Source organism: Malaya genurostris, chromosome 3 (assembly GCF_030247185.1).
Source record: "Malaya genurostris strain Urasoe2022 chromosome 3, Malgen_1.1, whole genome shotgun sequence".
Classification (NCBI taxonomy): Eukaryota; Metazoa; Arthropoda; class Insecta; order Diptera; family Culicidae; genus Malaya; species Malaya genurostris.
Genome location: NC_080572.1, coordinates 132,508,008 through 132,527,162, shown reverse-complemented (window position 1 = coordinate 132,527,162; position 19,155 = coordinate 132,508,008). Strand labels below are relative to the sequence as shown.

At 39.2% G+C, this 19,155-nt stretch overlaps 2 protein-coding genes across 6 annotated transcripts in view; both read left to right on the top strand.

Annotated features, from left to right (window-relative positions):
• Positions 1–19,155, top strand: part of LOC131436301 (WD repeat and FYVE domain-containing protein 3) — a 1,204,110-nt gene that overhangs the window by 760,046 nt on the left and 424,909 nt on the right. The gene's annotated exons all lie outside the window — the stretch shown is intronic.
• On the top strand, positions 11,919–13,679 carry LOC131436303 (uncharacterized). The gene has a single exon (XM_058604956.1). It carries the CDS (start codon positions 12,279–12,281, stop codon positions 13,677–13,679), a length of 1,401 nt encoding a protein of 466 aa, XP_058460939.1. The 5' UTR covers positions 11,919–12,278.

The window sequence follows — 19,155 nt, the reverse complement described above, 5'->3', positions numbered from 1 at the left end:
TCTTTATGATAACTTTTGACGCTGTAATGAAATCTTCATTCTTTCTTTCAATATTCTTTCATTACATCCATCAGCAACACATAACAAACTGACACCCGCTCTAGTTCGTGACTGCCGTAACCGAACTTCATATGTGTGATACTCGCAACGTTCATATATTACTACCATTCATTTATGAATCACATAACAGTAAGTTCTTGCTTTGTAGCTTTCTAGGTTGTACCCGAAGTATGATCGTGTATGTATTATGCAAAGGTTGAAACTCATTTCCTCCTTTTCGTTACTTTGATTTCTAAGCCCTGCGCTTGAGTTACATAAACTACTAGAAAAAAGCACCATGCGTTTCCTTCTCTCAGAATTTGATGGGGACGCAGGGTCGACTGTTATTAATTTTTTAGAAAAAAATCAAATTTTTTGGTCGTCCACATTTTTAAAAAATATGGAAACATACCACTTTAACATGTCCAAAAATTCTTTATTTATCACTAAAAAATCCAGGGTGGTGCAAAAATTAGAGAAGGAAAAAATATGTTTTAAAATTTTCTAGTACCTTTTAATGAAAGAAATACATCTTCAAAAATTTTGAAAAAAATTGTAAAGCATCCCCATAATGCCTTAAACATGCCTGATTTTTTTCAAATTTTTCGGAGAAGCAGTTTCTTCAAAAATCAAATAAAATAAAAATCAATATAACCACCCTAGCTCCGTCAATATGGCAATTAAAGGGTTGAAACTTTGAGAAAATTGTATACAGTCTAGTCAGTCTACCTTTCGAATGTGGTATAACAATATGAATTCCCTTTGGGGGCAGATTTTACATGCTTATCCTGCTATAGCCTTTAGGAATTCCGTATGAAACTGTAATACTTTTCCTTTGAACCTATAAGTTTGTGAAAATCGATTTTACCATCTTGAAGGAAAGTGAGTGAGACCCTTTTGCAGTTTATAATCACCATTTCCAATTCTTCCGAAGCCCGCTTCAGGTGTACGGAATAGCCGAAGTTGGTTTGTTTGCCAGCAACAAATACGACCTAAAAATTGGAACAGTTTTGAACCTAGTTCAACCTAGTCTTACTATCTCGTACTCTATTTCGATTAATTCAATTATTATTATTATTATTATTATTATTATTATTATTATTATTATTATTATTATTATTATTATTATTATTATTATTATTATTATTATTATTATTATTATTATTATTATTATTATTATTATTATTATTATTATTATTATTATTATTATTATTATTATTATTATTATTATTATTATTATCGGATGTGAAAATTTCATATTGTTTAAAATAAATTTGAATTCATTAACATTCGTTTATTCTTTCGGTCATACTGATCATAAAATAGCTATAATTTTTATCAATCGCAGCACCGTTTTCTACCCATATTACACACTAGTAGCAGACATTTGTAACGGTATCGATTTCTTCATAGCGTGTACGAAATAGAACAACGCACGCATCGTTTGTTTTGTGTTTTTTCTTCTTCCGGTGGAGTACATATTGTCATTCTATATAGTGAACTTTGACACTCATCGCCATGTAACTGCGGAACCCGGAGTCGGATCCGGATGAAATTTCACAGTAGCTTTAAATATAATATAAGCTTTAATTCAAATCGGGATAAGTGAAAATCGGTTCAAGCATCGCAAAGAAATCGAAGTGGGTTCTATTTTTTTAAGTTTTTCTGCGTCACTTCCAGTGCTTCCGAAACACGAAAAGGGGGTACCAATAGGGACGAATTAAGCTTTTGTGCCCGCAAACTAACAAGCTCTGCAAACTAGAAGAATTTATCAGACAGTTTTATGTTTTTGACCATTGTTTGTGAAAAAATACTCATGAACCGGAAGTCGGATCCGGATGAAATGTTTTACCTTTCATTTGAATCTTAGTTTGTGAAATCGGTTGAGCTGTTTTAAAGATCATTGAATACACACTTTTTCTCTAATTTTCACATGTAACCATGTAGCTCCGGAACCGGAAGTCAGATCCACATAAATTCAATAGCACACTATGATACCATAAGACCTTTTATTTGAATCTTAGTTTGTGAAAATCGGTTCGGTCATTTTTGGAAAAAGTGAGCGCATATTTTTCCATATTTATTTATTTTTTTTTTAATTCATATATTGATGTTCTAATATAACCAGTCTTTTCCAAGACTAAGAAATCAATCATTCTTTTTTAAGGCTAGCTATTCAAAGAATTATTCTTTGAACTAATCAGTCTTTAGTAAGACTACCACAAAATCAGTCTTTATCAAGATTTTTCCAAACTAGGAGTCTACTCGAAGACTAATTTAGCCTAGTTAATTTAATTTAAAATTTCATTCATTTCAAAAATGCCTGCGTCCAACCGGAAAGGCAACAAGCCTAAGGCTAAAAAAAATTCAATACGGAATAAATCACAATCCGTTATTAAACATTTTTCCAATAACATTCATGATCTTATAGAATCTGAATGTAAAAATAAAAGACAACGGACGGATTTTCCTTCCGTTGATTCTATGCCATCTAACAATATTTACGAGATTCTTCCTGAATCCGATTGTAGCGACATAGAAGAAAATTCTTCAAAAATTCCCAAAATGGACGCTAGTCGTTTTGGGAAGAAACAACAATCTATACCACCAGTGACGGTGATAATTTCCGACTTCAAAGCATTCCGTACTGAGCTTCCTACTTTTCTCCCGGAAGTAAAAGTCTCATTTCAAATCGGACGAAGAGGAGAATGTCGAGTCTTGGTTGATGAATTGGAAGATTACGAACGTCTTATCCGATATTTGTCCGAGAAACTTCATAAATTTTATTCATATGATATAACATCAGATAAATCCTTCAACGCTGTCTTGAAAGGCTTATCAAATGATCAAAGTACTGATGAAATTAAAAATGAACTAAAAGAATTGCTTGGTTTTGCCCCTTCCCTAGTAATACTTATGAAAAAAAAGAGCGAATGGTACTTTTAAACCACTCTCTGGAATTTCCCATGAACTTTACCTAATACACTTCAATCGAAGTGACGTAAACAATTTGAAAACATTAGAAAAAATACGTTTCATTACCCACATTAAAATTCATTGGAAACTTATAAACGGCATAATCGTATTGCAAACTTATCTCATTGTCGTTGCCAAGGCTTCGGCCATGGAACCAAACATTCTCATATGGATATACAAAGCTTGAATTGTGGTGAATCGCATTCGAAAGACGTTTGTCCAATGAATGATACCACTGATAAATTTTCATGTTCAAATTGCGATGGAAATCATAAATCCAATTATTTGAAATGTCCTGTCAGGGAAAAAAATTTAAACGCTCGTTCGCTTAGACAACAAACCAAATCAATGACCTTAAATTTACAATCAAAATCAAAACAAATCAAAAAAACCGTTACAAATACCACGCCTTATTCTTCTAAGGCACTTATTTCTTCGAATTTAAAACAAAAAACAGGTACGTCTTCCAATTCGTTTTCTAACGAAAACAATTTATTGACAGGTAGATCGACCTCGTCATCAGCTTCTTCTAATGTCAGTTACGGTAGTGTAACAGATAGAAATGTACCACTTAATTCTTCTAATGTAAATGATCAAAACACAGGAACGCCTTGCAGTTAATTTTTTAACGAAAACAATTTATTAATAGGTAGATCGGCCAAATCATCTTCTTCTAATGACAGTTCTAATGGCAGTCTACCTACCAATATTCCTTCAATGCCATTCGCTTCTTTAAATGAAATCGATTTAGGCGATATAACTGAAAATAAAATGATCTACCTACAAGATCAACTTTTTTAAATGGATGGTAATTTGCAAATAATATTATAATGCAAATTGCAATTAATATTATAATTCAAAATTTAACAGTGATGTTAAATAATTATTGTAATATTTTAAATTGGAATGCTCGATCTTTGAAATCGAGTGAAGATGAATTTTATAATTTTCTTAACGTTCACAAAATTCATATTGCCATTGTGACAGAAACTTTTCGTAAACCAAATGTCAAATTGAAAAGTAAGCCACATTATGTGGTTCATCGATTTGACAGGTTTACTAGAATGGGTGGTGGAGTTGCCACTGCCACTTCAATACTAAAGTTATTGAATGCTTGGGAATCGAAGTTGAAACCATTCATGAAATTTATTTCATCGCTGGAGCATATTTGCTATTCCAATGCACCGGCGAACAATTAAATTTCTTTAAGGGGATTTGCAAAAACTCACAAGATATCGACCGAAAATTTTCGTAATAGGGGACTTAAATGCTAAGCATGTCCAGTGGAATTGTAGGCAAAATAACAGTAATGGTAAAATACTTCATAATCAACTCTCAGCTGGTATCTTCACAGTTCTTCATCCCAGTGGATTGACTTGTTTCCATCCCAGTCGGATTGACTTATTTCTCTTCCGTGAAAAACCCGTCTACAATTGATCTGGATCTAATAGATCAAAGTCACATTTGTAGTGAACCGATTACACATGCTGACTTTGACTTAGATCATCTTACTGTAACGTTCAGACTTTCCAACGAAGCTATAATCAATTAAATTAGTTCTATATTCAACCGTCATAGAGCTAATTGGTTGGATTACAGATCTCACATTGAAAATCATGTGGATCATGAAACTATTTTAGAAAATTCTGCGGACATCAACACAGCAATTGATAATTTGAATCATTACATTATCGAAGCTAGAAATCTTGCAGTTCCCAAAGCTCAGACTAAATTAAATTCTCCTATCATCGATGACAATCTTCAACTGCTCATTCGGTTGAAGAATATTCGTCGACGACAAAATCAACGTTCTCGTGACCCTACTATGAAAAACATAGTCAAGGATTAACAAAAAGAAATTAAGCATAGATTTACTCTTGTGCGAAATGAAAATTTAATTTCTGTAAGCTTTTTGAAAAAATCTATCTTGTTGAGAATGATGTCTCATATAAATGAGAATTCAATTTTTTTACAAGAGCTGTTTGGATTTTGTCATAAATATTCAACTACTCATCAACTTGTCAGAGTAACGAACATGATAAAAGCAAATAAATCTTCTGGGTTATCCATTGGAGCTGCGCTTCTAGACATAGAAAAAGCATTCGACAGTGTTTGGCACAAAGATTTAATAGCAAAAATGTCTGATTTCCAGTTCCTATCTATTTGATCAAAATGATTCAAAATTATTTAACTGATCGTACTCTTCAGGTTAGCTATCAGAATTGTAAATCTGAATTGCTACCCGTACGAGCAGGTGTTGCGCAGGGTTCGAGTGTAGCTCCAATCTTGTATGATATTTTCACTTCTGATCTTCCAAATCTAGCCGTTGTTTGTCAGAAATCGCTATTCTTTGACGACACAAGTCTGTTAGCCGCAGGTAGAAATCTAAGAATGATCTGCAGTCGTCTACAAAAAAGTTTAAATATTTTCAGTGATTATCTGTCAAAATGGAAAATTAAACCAAATGCAGCAAGAACGCAATTAATTATCTTTCCTCATAAGCCAAGAGCTTCTTTTCTTAAACCAAACAATAATCACATTCTTAAATTGAATGGCTTGGAATTGACATGGTCTGATCAAGCTAAATACTTAGGTTTAACGTATGACAAAAAACTCACTTTCAAGGATCACTTTGAAAAAATCCAAGCAAAGTTTAATAAATATATTAAATGTTATAAACAGAAATTCTTAGCTCTGTCTAAAAAACAAATTGTTAATTTATAAACAAATTTTCAGACCAGCCATTCTTTATGCAGTACCAATTTGGTCAAGTTGTTGTTCCACCAGGAAGAAAACGCTTCAAAGGATTCAGAATAAAATTCTGAAAATGATTTTGAAGCGTCCTCCCTGGTTTAGTACAAATGAGTTACACATACTCACAAATATAGAACCATTGGATGTAATGTCACATAATATTATAAGCAAATTCCGACAAAAATCGATGCAATCTTCAATTAAATCGATTCGCTCTCTGTATTAGTTAGTAAGTTAGTATATAAGTTCCTTTTCCCCATTACACAATACAAGTAGGTTTAGAATTTTCCCTACACAAAAATCTCAGAATTGCGGAAGCAAATGATGTCCTCGTGGTAATAACCAAATCATGTATATAATAGGGCTGAAAAGTCACCACTTGTGGCTAAACACCCAATTTAAATCTTAATAAAAAGTGATAGTTTGTTTTTTATTGCCTTTAAAGTCGGCCCGGCTTTTAATGGGTCTGCCGTCCTGTAATAAGTGAACGGAACTACTTAGGGTCGGGCTTGGTTCTGAGTTAGCTGCGCGATATTCGCCGCCAGCACTGTTTATCATTTCTTGGTTATCTGATTGCCTATTGGATTGAAATAATTTGTCGAGTTTGTTCTTTACATTGACCTGTGATATTGAAGATCTTTGCCTACCACAGTGGTCCCAATCATAACAAAACACGCGTTTTCGCCTTTCTCATATAGAAAGGTTATGCGATCACTTGAAAAATCGACTCGGAGGGTCAAGTGTTATATACCATTCGACTCAGTTCATATAGCTGCGCAATTCTTTAGTGTGTATATGTATGTGTGTGTATATGTCAATCCGCAAACAATTTCCTAAACTCGAGTCAATACTACACAAATCGATAGCTATTATCAGTAGGCAACTATACAAACTGATTCCGGCTATCCTGGTTTCCGGTCTTCGAAGCACCGGAAATAGTGATCATGTGATCATAGTGATTTCCACAGACATAGATTCAAATAAATTAATTTCATTTGGATCTGACTTCCGGTTCCGGAGGTAAAACGTATTAAATGTTATACTCCGTCACTTGAAGCGGCGAAACCAAAAACCATGAAACAATCGGTATCCATTATCAATAAGCTACAAAACAAACCGATTCCGGCTATCGTGGTAATCGGTGTCCGGTTCCGAAAGAACCGGAAACAATGGTCATATATTCCAAAATGGATCTCACTCAATGTTCTCAGCGATGGTTTGACCGATTTTCACAAACTTAGATTCAAATGACATATAAACATGGTCCCATATAGAATTCTTGAATTTCATCTGGATCTGCATTCCGGTTCCGGAGTTATAGGGATCAGAGTGTTAAATATAGTACACCTTCACTTAAAGCGGCGAAAAAAAAAATGAAAAAAATTCCAAACCGGACTCAAAACTACACCAATCGGTAGCCATTATCAGTAGGTAACTTAACCAACCGATTCTGGCTTTCCTGGTTCCCGGTTTTCGATTAACGAGTCATATACTCAAAAATGGATCTCACTCACTTAGGGTCAAATGAAAGGTCTTCTGGTTCTACCAAAAATTACTGCATACTTTCGGATTCAACAAAAATTTCAACCGTCGTTTAGAATACGATGCCAAAATTTGAATAAAAACTAGTAGAGTTTGAAGTCATGTTAGTTGGTGGTAGTACGAACCGACTTCAATTATACAGGTTATCGGGTTCCGGTGCTGGAAGTACCTATAATAGTGAACCCACTTCGTTTTCTCAAGGATGACCAACGCGAGCAAAGCACTGTTTTATTCTGTATGTTATACTAGTTAATGGACAAACAATTCCTTATTTTCGAAGAGAAACATTTTGAATAGCATACCACAGTATTATGGATGAGAGAATCATTACACCACTAGGTGGATTAAAACAGGTTTTGATTTGTGCTTCTGGGTTGATTTTGGTGTTCCATTTCTTCAGAAGAATTTCTGTTTGATATAGACCGATTCTTTTAATTCCACCAAAGTTGTCAATAATCCACCTACAAATGAGTTAAAAAAATTATTTTGCATACGATACGAACTAGAGAATTCACGTCTAAGGGTTTCTAGACAATGTTTAAACAAAAAAACCTATTTTAATCCATCTAGTGGTGTAATGATGCCTTTCTCATATTACTCATTACATCATAAATATAACCGTGAAATTTGCAAAAACAACTGCATTTTGAATAGAAATAGGAAAATTTGCTCAGACCTAATCTCACAAACTCTATAAATCCTGTTTACCCTGTAGTTCCGGAACCGAAAGTAGTATTCTCAATAAATTAAGGAATTCCGTATGAAACTGTAAGACTTTTCTTTTGAACCTATAAGTTTGTGAAAATCGATTTGGCCATTTCCTGGAAAAGTGAGTGAGATCCTTTTTGCAGTATTTAATCACTATTTCTAATTCTTCCGAAACCGGATTCAGATGAATGGAATAGCCATAGTAGGTTCGTTTACTATCAACAAATATGACCTACATATTATTATTATTATTATTATTATTATTATTATTATTATTATTATTATTATTATTGACATCACTACACAACGTGTACGAAATAGAACAAAGCACGCCTTGTTCGTTTTGTGTTCTCTTCTACTTTCGGTGTTGTACATATTGTCACTCTATATGGCGATATGAAAACTTTGACACTCATCGCCCTGTAACTGCGGAACCGGAAGTCGGATCCGGATGAAATTTCACAGTAGCTTTAAAGACAGTATGAACTTTGTGGAAATCGGTTCGGTTCAAGTATCGCAGAGAAATCGAAGTGAATTTAGTTTTACTAGATTTTCTTCTCCACTTTCGGTGCTCTCGGAACAGGAAAAGAGGGGACCAGTAGTGCCGAATTAAGTTTTCATGCCCACAAACTAACAAGCTCTGCAAACTAGAAGAATTTATAAGACAGTTTTATGGGATTTGTACCTGTTTTTAACCATCGTTCGTGGAAAAATACTAATAAAATTGATAACTTTCCATTTATCACGCTTTATTCCCGGAACCGGAAGTCGGATCTAGATAAAATGTTCTACAAATTTTTAGGATATTATAAGAGCTTTCATCTCTTAGTTTGCGAAAAATGGTTGAGTTGTTCCAGAGATAATTGAGTGTAAACTTTTTCTCAAATTTTCACATGTTACCATATAACTCCGGAACCGGAAGTCACATTCAAATGAAATTCAATAGCAATCTGTGGGACCATAATACCTTTTATTTGAATCTTAATTTGTGAAAATCGGTTGAGTCATCTCTGAAAAAAGTGAGTTAAATTTTTTTTTATTTTTATGGTACATATCATCCTATATCTCCGGAACCGGAAGTCGGATCGGAATGAAATTCAATAGCAGGCTATGGGACTATGAGACCTTTCATTTGAATCTTTATTTGTGAAAATCGGTTTAGCCGTCTCTGAGAAAAGTGAGTGCATATTTTTGTTACATACACACATACACACACGGACGGACACACACAGACATTTGCTCAGTTCGTCGAGCTGAATCGAATGGAAGCCTCGATTAAAAAGTCGATTTCACAGTGATTGCATAGCCTTTCTATATGAGAAAGGCTAAAACATGTCGAAGACATGAACACTTTAAAATGCATTGCAATCTCTGAATTAGTAGTGTTTATTGTGTGATCAAGGTGAGCTACTAGTTCGATATGAACTGTGCTTGCTGGGATATTTAATGTTGTTGAGATTTTAGTTATGGTTTAATAACGTTATGTGAAAGGCATTACTTACAGAAGCGCGATTAATCACGGCATCGTTAGTTCTAGTGGGTAAGTGCGACGATGGGAAAAGGTTCCAAATGGCCAGAACAGTCTTCTTGATGACCTCAAATCCTGAATATGCCCTCCAAGATAGCTATAGCTGGAACATCAGTGTGCTTCGTATTCTTCGTTGGACGTAAGATTGGTCCACTTTTCAATCTAGCGATAGAAAATGTTTGTATTGTATTGTACCAACACTTTGTCGACAAATTTTTACATTGGCGATAGAAATTATTAATTTTTTTAACAGAGAAAGGTTACGCAATCTATTGTAAAATCGACTATTATAACAAACTTAGATTCAAATGAAGGGTCTTGTTGCACCATACGAAATTCTTAAATATCATCTGCATCCGACTTCTGGTTCCGGAGTTATAGGGCAAAGTGTGTTCAATATTGTTCACCGTTACTTGAACCGGCGAAACAAAGCACGTAAAAATTTTTCTAAACTGGTCTCTAAACTATACAAATAGATAACCATTATCAGTAGGCAACTAAACAAACCGATTCCGGCTATCTTGGTTCCCGGTCTCCGGTTCCGGATGCACCGAAAATAATGGTCATATATTTTTAAAAGGATTTCACTAATTTTCTCAGCGATGGTTTGACCGATTTCCACAAACTTAGATTCACTTAAACCGACGAAACAAAAACCGTAAAAAAATGTCTAAACTGGACTCAAATCCGTTATTCCTAATTTGAATAAAAACTAGTAGAGTTTGTACGTCCTGTTGGTTTTTAATGGGAGCGATTCCGGAAGTACTTCTTATTTGAATATATACGACCTATGCGACCGTAAGGCTTCTCATTCGAATCTGAAAATCGGTTTAGCCATATCTGATAAAATTGAGGAATATTATTTGTCACATACACATACATACATACATACATACATACATACATACATACATACATACATACATACATACATACATACATACATACATACATACATACATACATACATACATACATACATACATACATACATACATACATACATACATACACACATACATACATACATACATACATACATACATACATACATACATACATACATACATACATACATACATACATACATACATACATACATACATACATACATACATACATACATACATACATACATACATACATACATACATACATACATACATACATACATACATACATACATACATACATACATACATACATACATACATACATACATACATACATACATACATACATACATACATACATACATACATACATACATACATACATACATACATACATACATACATACATACATACATACATACATACATACATACATACATACATACATACATACATACATACATACATACATACATACATACATACATACATACATACATACATACATACATACATACATACATACATACATACATACATACATACATACATACATACATACATACATACATACATACATACATACATACATACATACATACATACATACATACATACATACATACATACATACATACATACATACATACATACATACATACATACATACATACATACATACATACATACATACATACATACATACATACATACATACATACATACATACATACATACATACATACATACATACATACATACATACATACATACATACATACATACATACATACATACATACATACATACATACATACATACATACATACATACATACATACATACATACATACATACATACATACATACATACATACATACATACATACATACATACATACATACATACATACATACATACATACATACATACATACATACATACATACATACATACATACATACATACATACATACATACATACATACATACATACACACATACATACATACATACATACATACATACATACATACATACATACATACATACATACATACATACATACATACATACATACATACATACATACATACATACATACATACATACATACATACATACATACATACATACATACATACATACATACATACATACATACATACATACATACATACATACATACATACATACATACATACATACATTGGGGCAGCAGGGACTAGTCCAAGGGCTTAACAACCCCTCCCCATGGCCACTGCGAGTTAGGGGGCCTGCCTAGGATGTGGTGGGGTTCGGCAGTGGGCTCTGTTGAACTCCTATAAAAAGCTGCATGTGTCCGCAAGTAGGCCCTAGCAAAGTGACTGTGTACCGCTCAAAGCACACAAGCCCAGCAGGAGTGCCAACCGGCACATCAGGTTCGATACCAGTAAGACCCTGATTATTATATACTGGCCACGGCGAACATCAACGGACATGATGCGGATAACGGATCGGATGACGATGATGGGCTGACATTCGTGCTGTTCTGTTCCCTGAGTAAGGAAGGGTGATACCGACTTGAAACGGCGAGCGGGTCAACAGTACGTCTGCCTCCGTCCCGTTAAAACCTTGGCAGGCCTCCGGGTACGTTCAATACTCGCACCAATTAAGGTGGGTAGTAGGCCCAGTTGAGAGCACTCCTGGCTTACGCTGATCCGGCCCTGGACACGAACCCTATGAAGGTACGTGTTCAACCCTCGCTAGGCCTCCCTGCTCGCAAAGATAACCTAGGGATCATAAGCGACTACTACAACGAGTGGAGATAGCGGCCCGGAGTGGGGACCCTGAAGAATGGAAGTAATTGAAATCGAAGTTGAGAAAGAAGTGACAAATCCGTTTGTCAAGAGTGGCTTGGTGAGGACACCGCCGCCGCAAACTCAGCAGGTGCAAAAGCAGCACACGAACGAGCAGCAGGCTCAGCAGCAGGGTCAGCAGCAGTATAGCGCGTGGACGAAACCACCAAAACCACCGAGGGTAGAGGCAGCGAAAAAGTTGGTGGACGAGCTGCACGAGTATGTGGATAAGAGAAGCAACGTGCACAAAGACATCAAGGCGTTGGTGATTAAGCTCCAAGGCGCTCTTGGTTCAGCTGTCAAGGAGTGGAAAAGCGTAGTGCAGAGAGCAGAAGCTGGGGAGAAGGAGTTGTTAGCGGCGAAAACTGCCTTAGAGGCACGTCGCGCAGCGCAAATGCAAAGGGCTGAAGCCGACACAGCTAAGAGGGAGGTCAACACGGCGAGTAGTGTCCCCCCTGGGATGCAGTCCACGCCCTTCTTCACACCAAAGAGGCCAAGGGCATCGCCAGGAGATGCTAGACCAGGTGGTCCCAAGAGACACAAGGATGCCCGTGTCACTGGAGCTAAACTACCACCAGAAGCAACCGACGCGGTAAACAGCCGCACTGAATGGCAGGTCGTCGGCAAAAAAAAGGAGAAAGCGAGCAAGAAAAACCCGCCCAAAAAACGTAATGTCGTCAGGACGAGGAATAAGAGCGAGGCTCTCATCGTCAAAGCGAGCGACGACTCGTACGCCGAAGTCCTACGCGCTATGCGGATGAACCCGGATCTTAAGGAGCTAGGGGAAGACGTGCAAAAGGTTAGGCGCACTCGTAATGGTGAGATGCTCCTCGAGCTGAAAAGAAACCCCAAAGCAGGCAGCATCTCGTACAAGGAGCTTACCGAGAAAGCCCTCGGAAACAAGGTGGAAGTAAGAGCCTTGTGCCCGGAAGCGACTCTCCGGTGTAAAGATCTGGACGAGATTACTACGGAGGAGGATGTAAAATCAGCCCTGAAGGAGCAATGCGAGCTAGGAGAGGTCCAGATGACCATCCGTATCAGGAATGGACCTGACGGCACCAAGGTAGCCTCAATTAAGCTGCCAGTAGATGCAGCTAATAAAGCGTTGAAAGTGGAGAAAATATGTGTGGGTTGGTCTGTGTGCCCACTGAGCGTTTCCCAGCTACCGGACGTGTGCTTCAAGTGTCTGGGTTTTGGTCACTTCGCACGGAACTGTCAAGGGCCGGATAGGAGCAAACTATGCAGAAGGTGTGGCGAGGAAGGTCACAAGGCAAAAGATTGCACGAAGCCTCCGAAATGCCTAATTTGCGCTGCCACGGAGGATAACAAACATCCTACAGGCGGTAGCAGATGCCCAGCCTTCAAACGAGCGAGTGCAACGAAGTCCCAGTGGAGGTAGTGCAAATCAACCTCAACCACTGTGATACGGCACAACATCTTCTGCGGCAATCTGTTGCGGAACATAGATGCGATGTTGCGATAATTTCGGAGCCATACCAAATTCCACCCGGAGATGGAAACTGGACATCAGACGGAGCCAAAACAGCAGCGATATGGGCAGTGGGAAAATACCCCATTCAAGAAGTGGTGCACTGCGCAGATGAAGGGTTTGTTATAGCCAAAATCAACGGAGTCTTCATCTGTAGTTGTTATGCACCTCCACGTTGGACGATCGAGCAGTTCAACCGGATGTTGGACAAACTAACGGAAGAGCTAACCGACCGAAGACCAGTAGTAGTAGCTGGTGACTTCAATGCCTGGGCGGTCGAATGGGGCAGCCGCCTCACGAACCCAAGGGGAAGCAGTCTTCTGGAGGCCCTAGCTAAGCTGAACGTAGATCTTGCCAATGACGGTACCACCACCACCTACCGTAAGGATGGTCGAGAGTCCATCATAGATGTCACTTTCTGCAGCCTGGGAATGATAGGGAGCATGGACTGGAGAGTGTGCGAAGAATACACCCACAGCGATCATCAAGCGATCCGGTATTGTGTTGGGCGCAACTCGCAGGTGGAATCAAGCAGAACGCAGTTTGGTGAGCGTAAGTGGAAAACAGCGAACTTTAACAAGGACGTATTTGTGGAAGCACTGAGGCTCGAGCGCAACACAATAAACCTCAGCGCGGAAGAGCTGACTGCAACACTATCACGTGCGTGTGATGCAACCATGCCTAGAATGGGAAAACCCAGAAATGGGCGACGTCCGGCGTACTGGTGGAATTCGACGATCGCTGACCTGCGGGCACGTTGTCTACATGCCAGGAGAAGGATGCAGAGAGCTAGAAACAGCGGCGAAAGGGAGGAAAGAAGGTTGCCCTATAGAATAGCAAGAGCCACACTCACCAAGGCAATCAGGCTCAGCAAGAAAGAGTGTTTAGAAGAGCTGAACAGCAACGCCAACGAGAATCCATGGGGTAATGCCTATAAGATGGCCATGGCAAAGATGAAAGGTCCAGCAGTTCCACCGGATAGGTGCCCGGAAAGGATGAAAACTATCATCGAGACCCTGTTCCCGAAGCATGAGCCTACGATATGGCCGCCAGTACTGTACGACGTACAGGATGTCCGCGGCGACGAAATCCGAGTATCAAACGAGGAGCTGCTTGCTGTAGCGAAAGCCTTACCGGTGAAGAAGGCTCCAGGCCCGGACGGAATTCCAAATGTGGCCCTTAAAGCTGCGATTCTGGAGAATCCAGACATGTTCAGGACTACATTCCAAAAATGCATGGAGGATGGTAGTTTCCCTGACATCTGGAAGCGGCAGAAGCTGGTGCTGCTACCAAAGCCAGGCAAACCACCTGGCGATCCGTCAGCATATAGGCCTATATGCTTGCTGGACACAGTCGGAAAACTGCTGGAGAGAGTGATCCTTAACAGGCTCACAAAGTACACTGAGAGCGAGAACGGTCTGTCGAACATGCAGTTCGGATTCCGGAAAGGCAGGTCCACTGTAGAAGCCATAAGAGTGGTCATGGAAACCATGGAAAAGGCCCAGAAGCAGCAGAAAAGGGGAAACCGCTACTGTGCGGTGGTCACATTGGACGTGAAAAACGCTTTCAACAGTGCCAGCTGGGTAGAAATAGCCGACTCTCTGCACAGGTTGAGGATACCAGAGTACCTATGTCAGATTCTAAAAAGTTATTTTCAGAACCGGACGCTGATATACGAGACAGACGCCGGATACATAAATATGTCTGTCACGGCTGGCGTTCCACAGGGATCCATCCTGGGTCCCACGTTGTGGAACATTATGTACGATGAAGTGCTGAAGCTAAATCTGCCCAGGGGAGTTAGGATTGTCGGCTTTGCGGATGATGTGGCGCTCCTAGTAATCGGCGAGTCTCGAGAAGAGGTGGAGGTTCTCGCCATGGAGGCAGTAGACGTCGTTGAGAATTGGATGCGGGAAAAGAAGCTTGTGCTGGCACATGAAAAGACTGAAATGGTCATCATCAGCAACCGAAAGGCGGTGCAACATGCGAGCATCTCGGTCGGTGAGTGCATCATCAATTCGAAGCGTGAGGTCAAGCATCTGGGCGCTATACTGGACGATCGACTGAACTTTAACAGTCACGTTGACTACATATGCAAGAAGGCAATGAAGGTGATATTGGCGTTATCTCGGATTATGCCCAATAATTCCGCGATTGTCAGTAGCAAGAGGAGGTTACTGGCGAGCGTGTCATCATCGATCGTACGATACGCAGCTCCAGCGTGGTCGACGGCATTGACAACAGCAAGGAACCGAGCCCAGTTGAACCGCACTTTCAGACTGATGGCAATGCGCGTGACAAGTTCGTACCGAACAATATCGACAGACGCTGTGCACGTGATAGCCGGAATGATCCCCATCTGTCTGCTACTGGAAGAGGATAGCTTATGCTACAGGGATCGAGGCACAGGACGAGCCCGGAGCAGAGAGAGTGCCAACACGCTCACTAAATGGCAACAGCAGTGGGACAACGCGGAGAAGGGAAGGTGGACGCATCGATTAATTCCTAACCTGTCGGTTTGGACAACTCGAGTGCACGGCGAGGTAAACTTTCAACTGACGCAATTCCTGTCTGGACATGGCTGTTTTAAGCAATATTTGCACAGATTTGGCCACGCAAGGTCGCCGTTGTGTGTTGAGTGCCAGGAAACAGAAGAAACGCCAGAGCACGTAATATTCAGTTGCCCACGGTTTATCCAACCGCGTAGCGAAATGACTGCCATCGTTGGCGCCGATGTCAGCGTGGAGAACATCGTTCAAAGGATGTGCAGTGACGAAGGAAAATGGAACGCGGTGAACCGGACAGTTGTTCAGATTATGTCCACACTGCAGAGGAGTTGGCGAGAAGAGCAGCGTCAAATGACCTAGGTCCAAAGACGAAAAATGCCGGACTGTTTTCGGCACCCTAAGAAGACGGACGAAGCGTGTGAAATGTGGCTCGGTTTTCGGGACAGGTTTCTTCGCCGGGAAACTCTCCGTCGGGTAGGCTAGACCCACCACCGTGGGCTAGTTGAGTAGGCGCGTCGTAAACCGGTTTCGGAACGTCGGTTTCGAGAGAACTTCCAGCGTCGGGGAACTCTCTGTCGCGGTAGGCTAGGTCCTTCGGCGGGGACTAGTCGAGTAGCCACCACAACACCGACTTGTGTCGTCGGGGCGCCAGCCAACCAGAAGCTATGCTCCAACTGGAATCGCTGGACCGACCTCGGCACTCTGTCGTGTGTCCCGAGTGGTGCAACAGGGGACTCGGTGTCGGGAGAGCCTCTTTCGCCGGGGAACTCTCCGTCGGTGTAGTCTAGATCTTTCATCGGAGATTAGACGAGTAGATCGTGGCGTAGCACCGTTAAGATAGTCGGGGCACCAGTGAACCGGAAGCCATCCTTCAACCGGCATCATTGGATCGACCCAGGCATCCTTACGGTCGGGCCGTAGACGGGTATCGAAAACGTCGGTTTCGGGAGAACTTCCATCGTCGGGGAACTCTCTGTCGGTGTAGGCTAGAACCATCACCGGGGACTAGTTGAGCAGACGCCACAACACCGATTCGAGTCGTCGGGGCATCAGCGAACCGGACGCCATGCTCCAACCGGAATCGCAGAACAGACCTCGGCACTCCTTCGGGTGTCCCGCGTGGCGTACAAGGGGAAACTCTCAGTCGGTGTAGGCTAGATCCATCGTCGGGGATCAGTTGAGTAGTGCGGCGCGACGTAGCGGCATTGGGTTGTCGAGGCGCCAAAGGTGGATCGAGAGGGATAAAGATAGAAACTCAGGAGCTCATTTTCTCCCTAACGAAGAAGTGCATGAGCACAGCCGAGATGTATGTAGAGAGCAGGAGCTCATTTTCTCCCAAACGAAGAAGTGCATGAGCACAGCCTCCCCCGAAGTATTGAGCTTAGCTTAGTTCCGGGGGGATCAAGGCAAGATGTCCAAGGTGTTTTAGTGGGTAAGGTTCAGCCAGTCCCACTCGCTGGTTCACAATAGCGGTAGCTTGACAACTACTGAGCGCGTGAACTGGGAAAGTACATAAGTAGGTATTTCACCTTGTAAAAAAAAAAAAAAAAAAAAAAAAAAACATACATACATACATACATACATACATACATACATACATACATACATACATACATACATACATACATACATACATACATACATACATACATACATACATACATACATACATACATACATACATACATACATACATACATACATACATACATACATACATACATACATACATACATACATACATACATACATACATACATACATACATACATACATACATACATACATACATACATACATACATACATACATACATACATACATACATACATACATACATACATACATACATACATACATACATACATACATACATACATACATACATACATACATACATACATACATACATACATACATACATACATACATACATACATACATACATACATACATACATACATACATACATACATACATACATACATACATACATACATACATACATACATACATACATACATACATACATACATACATACATACATACATACATACATACATACATACATACATACATACATACATACATACATACATACATACATACATACATACATACATACATACATACATACATACATACATACATACATACATACATACATACATACATACATACATACATACATACATACATACATACATACATACATACATACATACATACATACATACATACATACATACATACATACATACATACATACATACATACATACATACATACATACATACATACATACATACATACATACATACATACATACATACATACATACATACATACATACATACATACATACATACATACATACATACATACATACATACATACATACATACATACATACATACATACATACATACATACATACATACATACATACATACATACATACATACATACATACATACATACATACATACATACATACATACATACATACATACATACATACATACATACATACATACATACATACATACATACATACATACATACATACATACATACATACATACATACATACATACATACATACATACATACATACATACATACATACATACATACATACATACATACATACATACATACATACATACATACATACATACATACATACATACATACATACATACATACATACATACATACATACATACATACATACATACATACATACATACATACATACATACATACATACATACATACATACATATGGGGCAGCAGGGACTAGTCCAAGGGCTTAACGACCCCTCCCCATGGCCACTGCGAGTTAGGGGGCCTGCCTAGGATGTGGTGGGGTTCG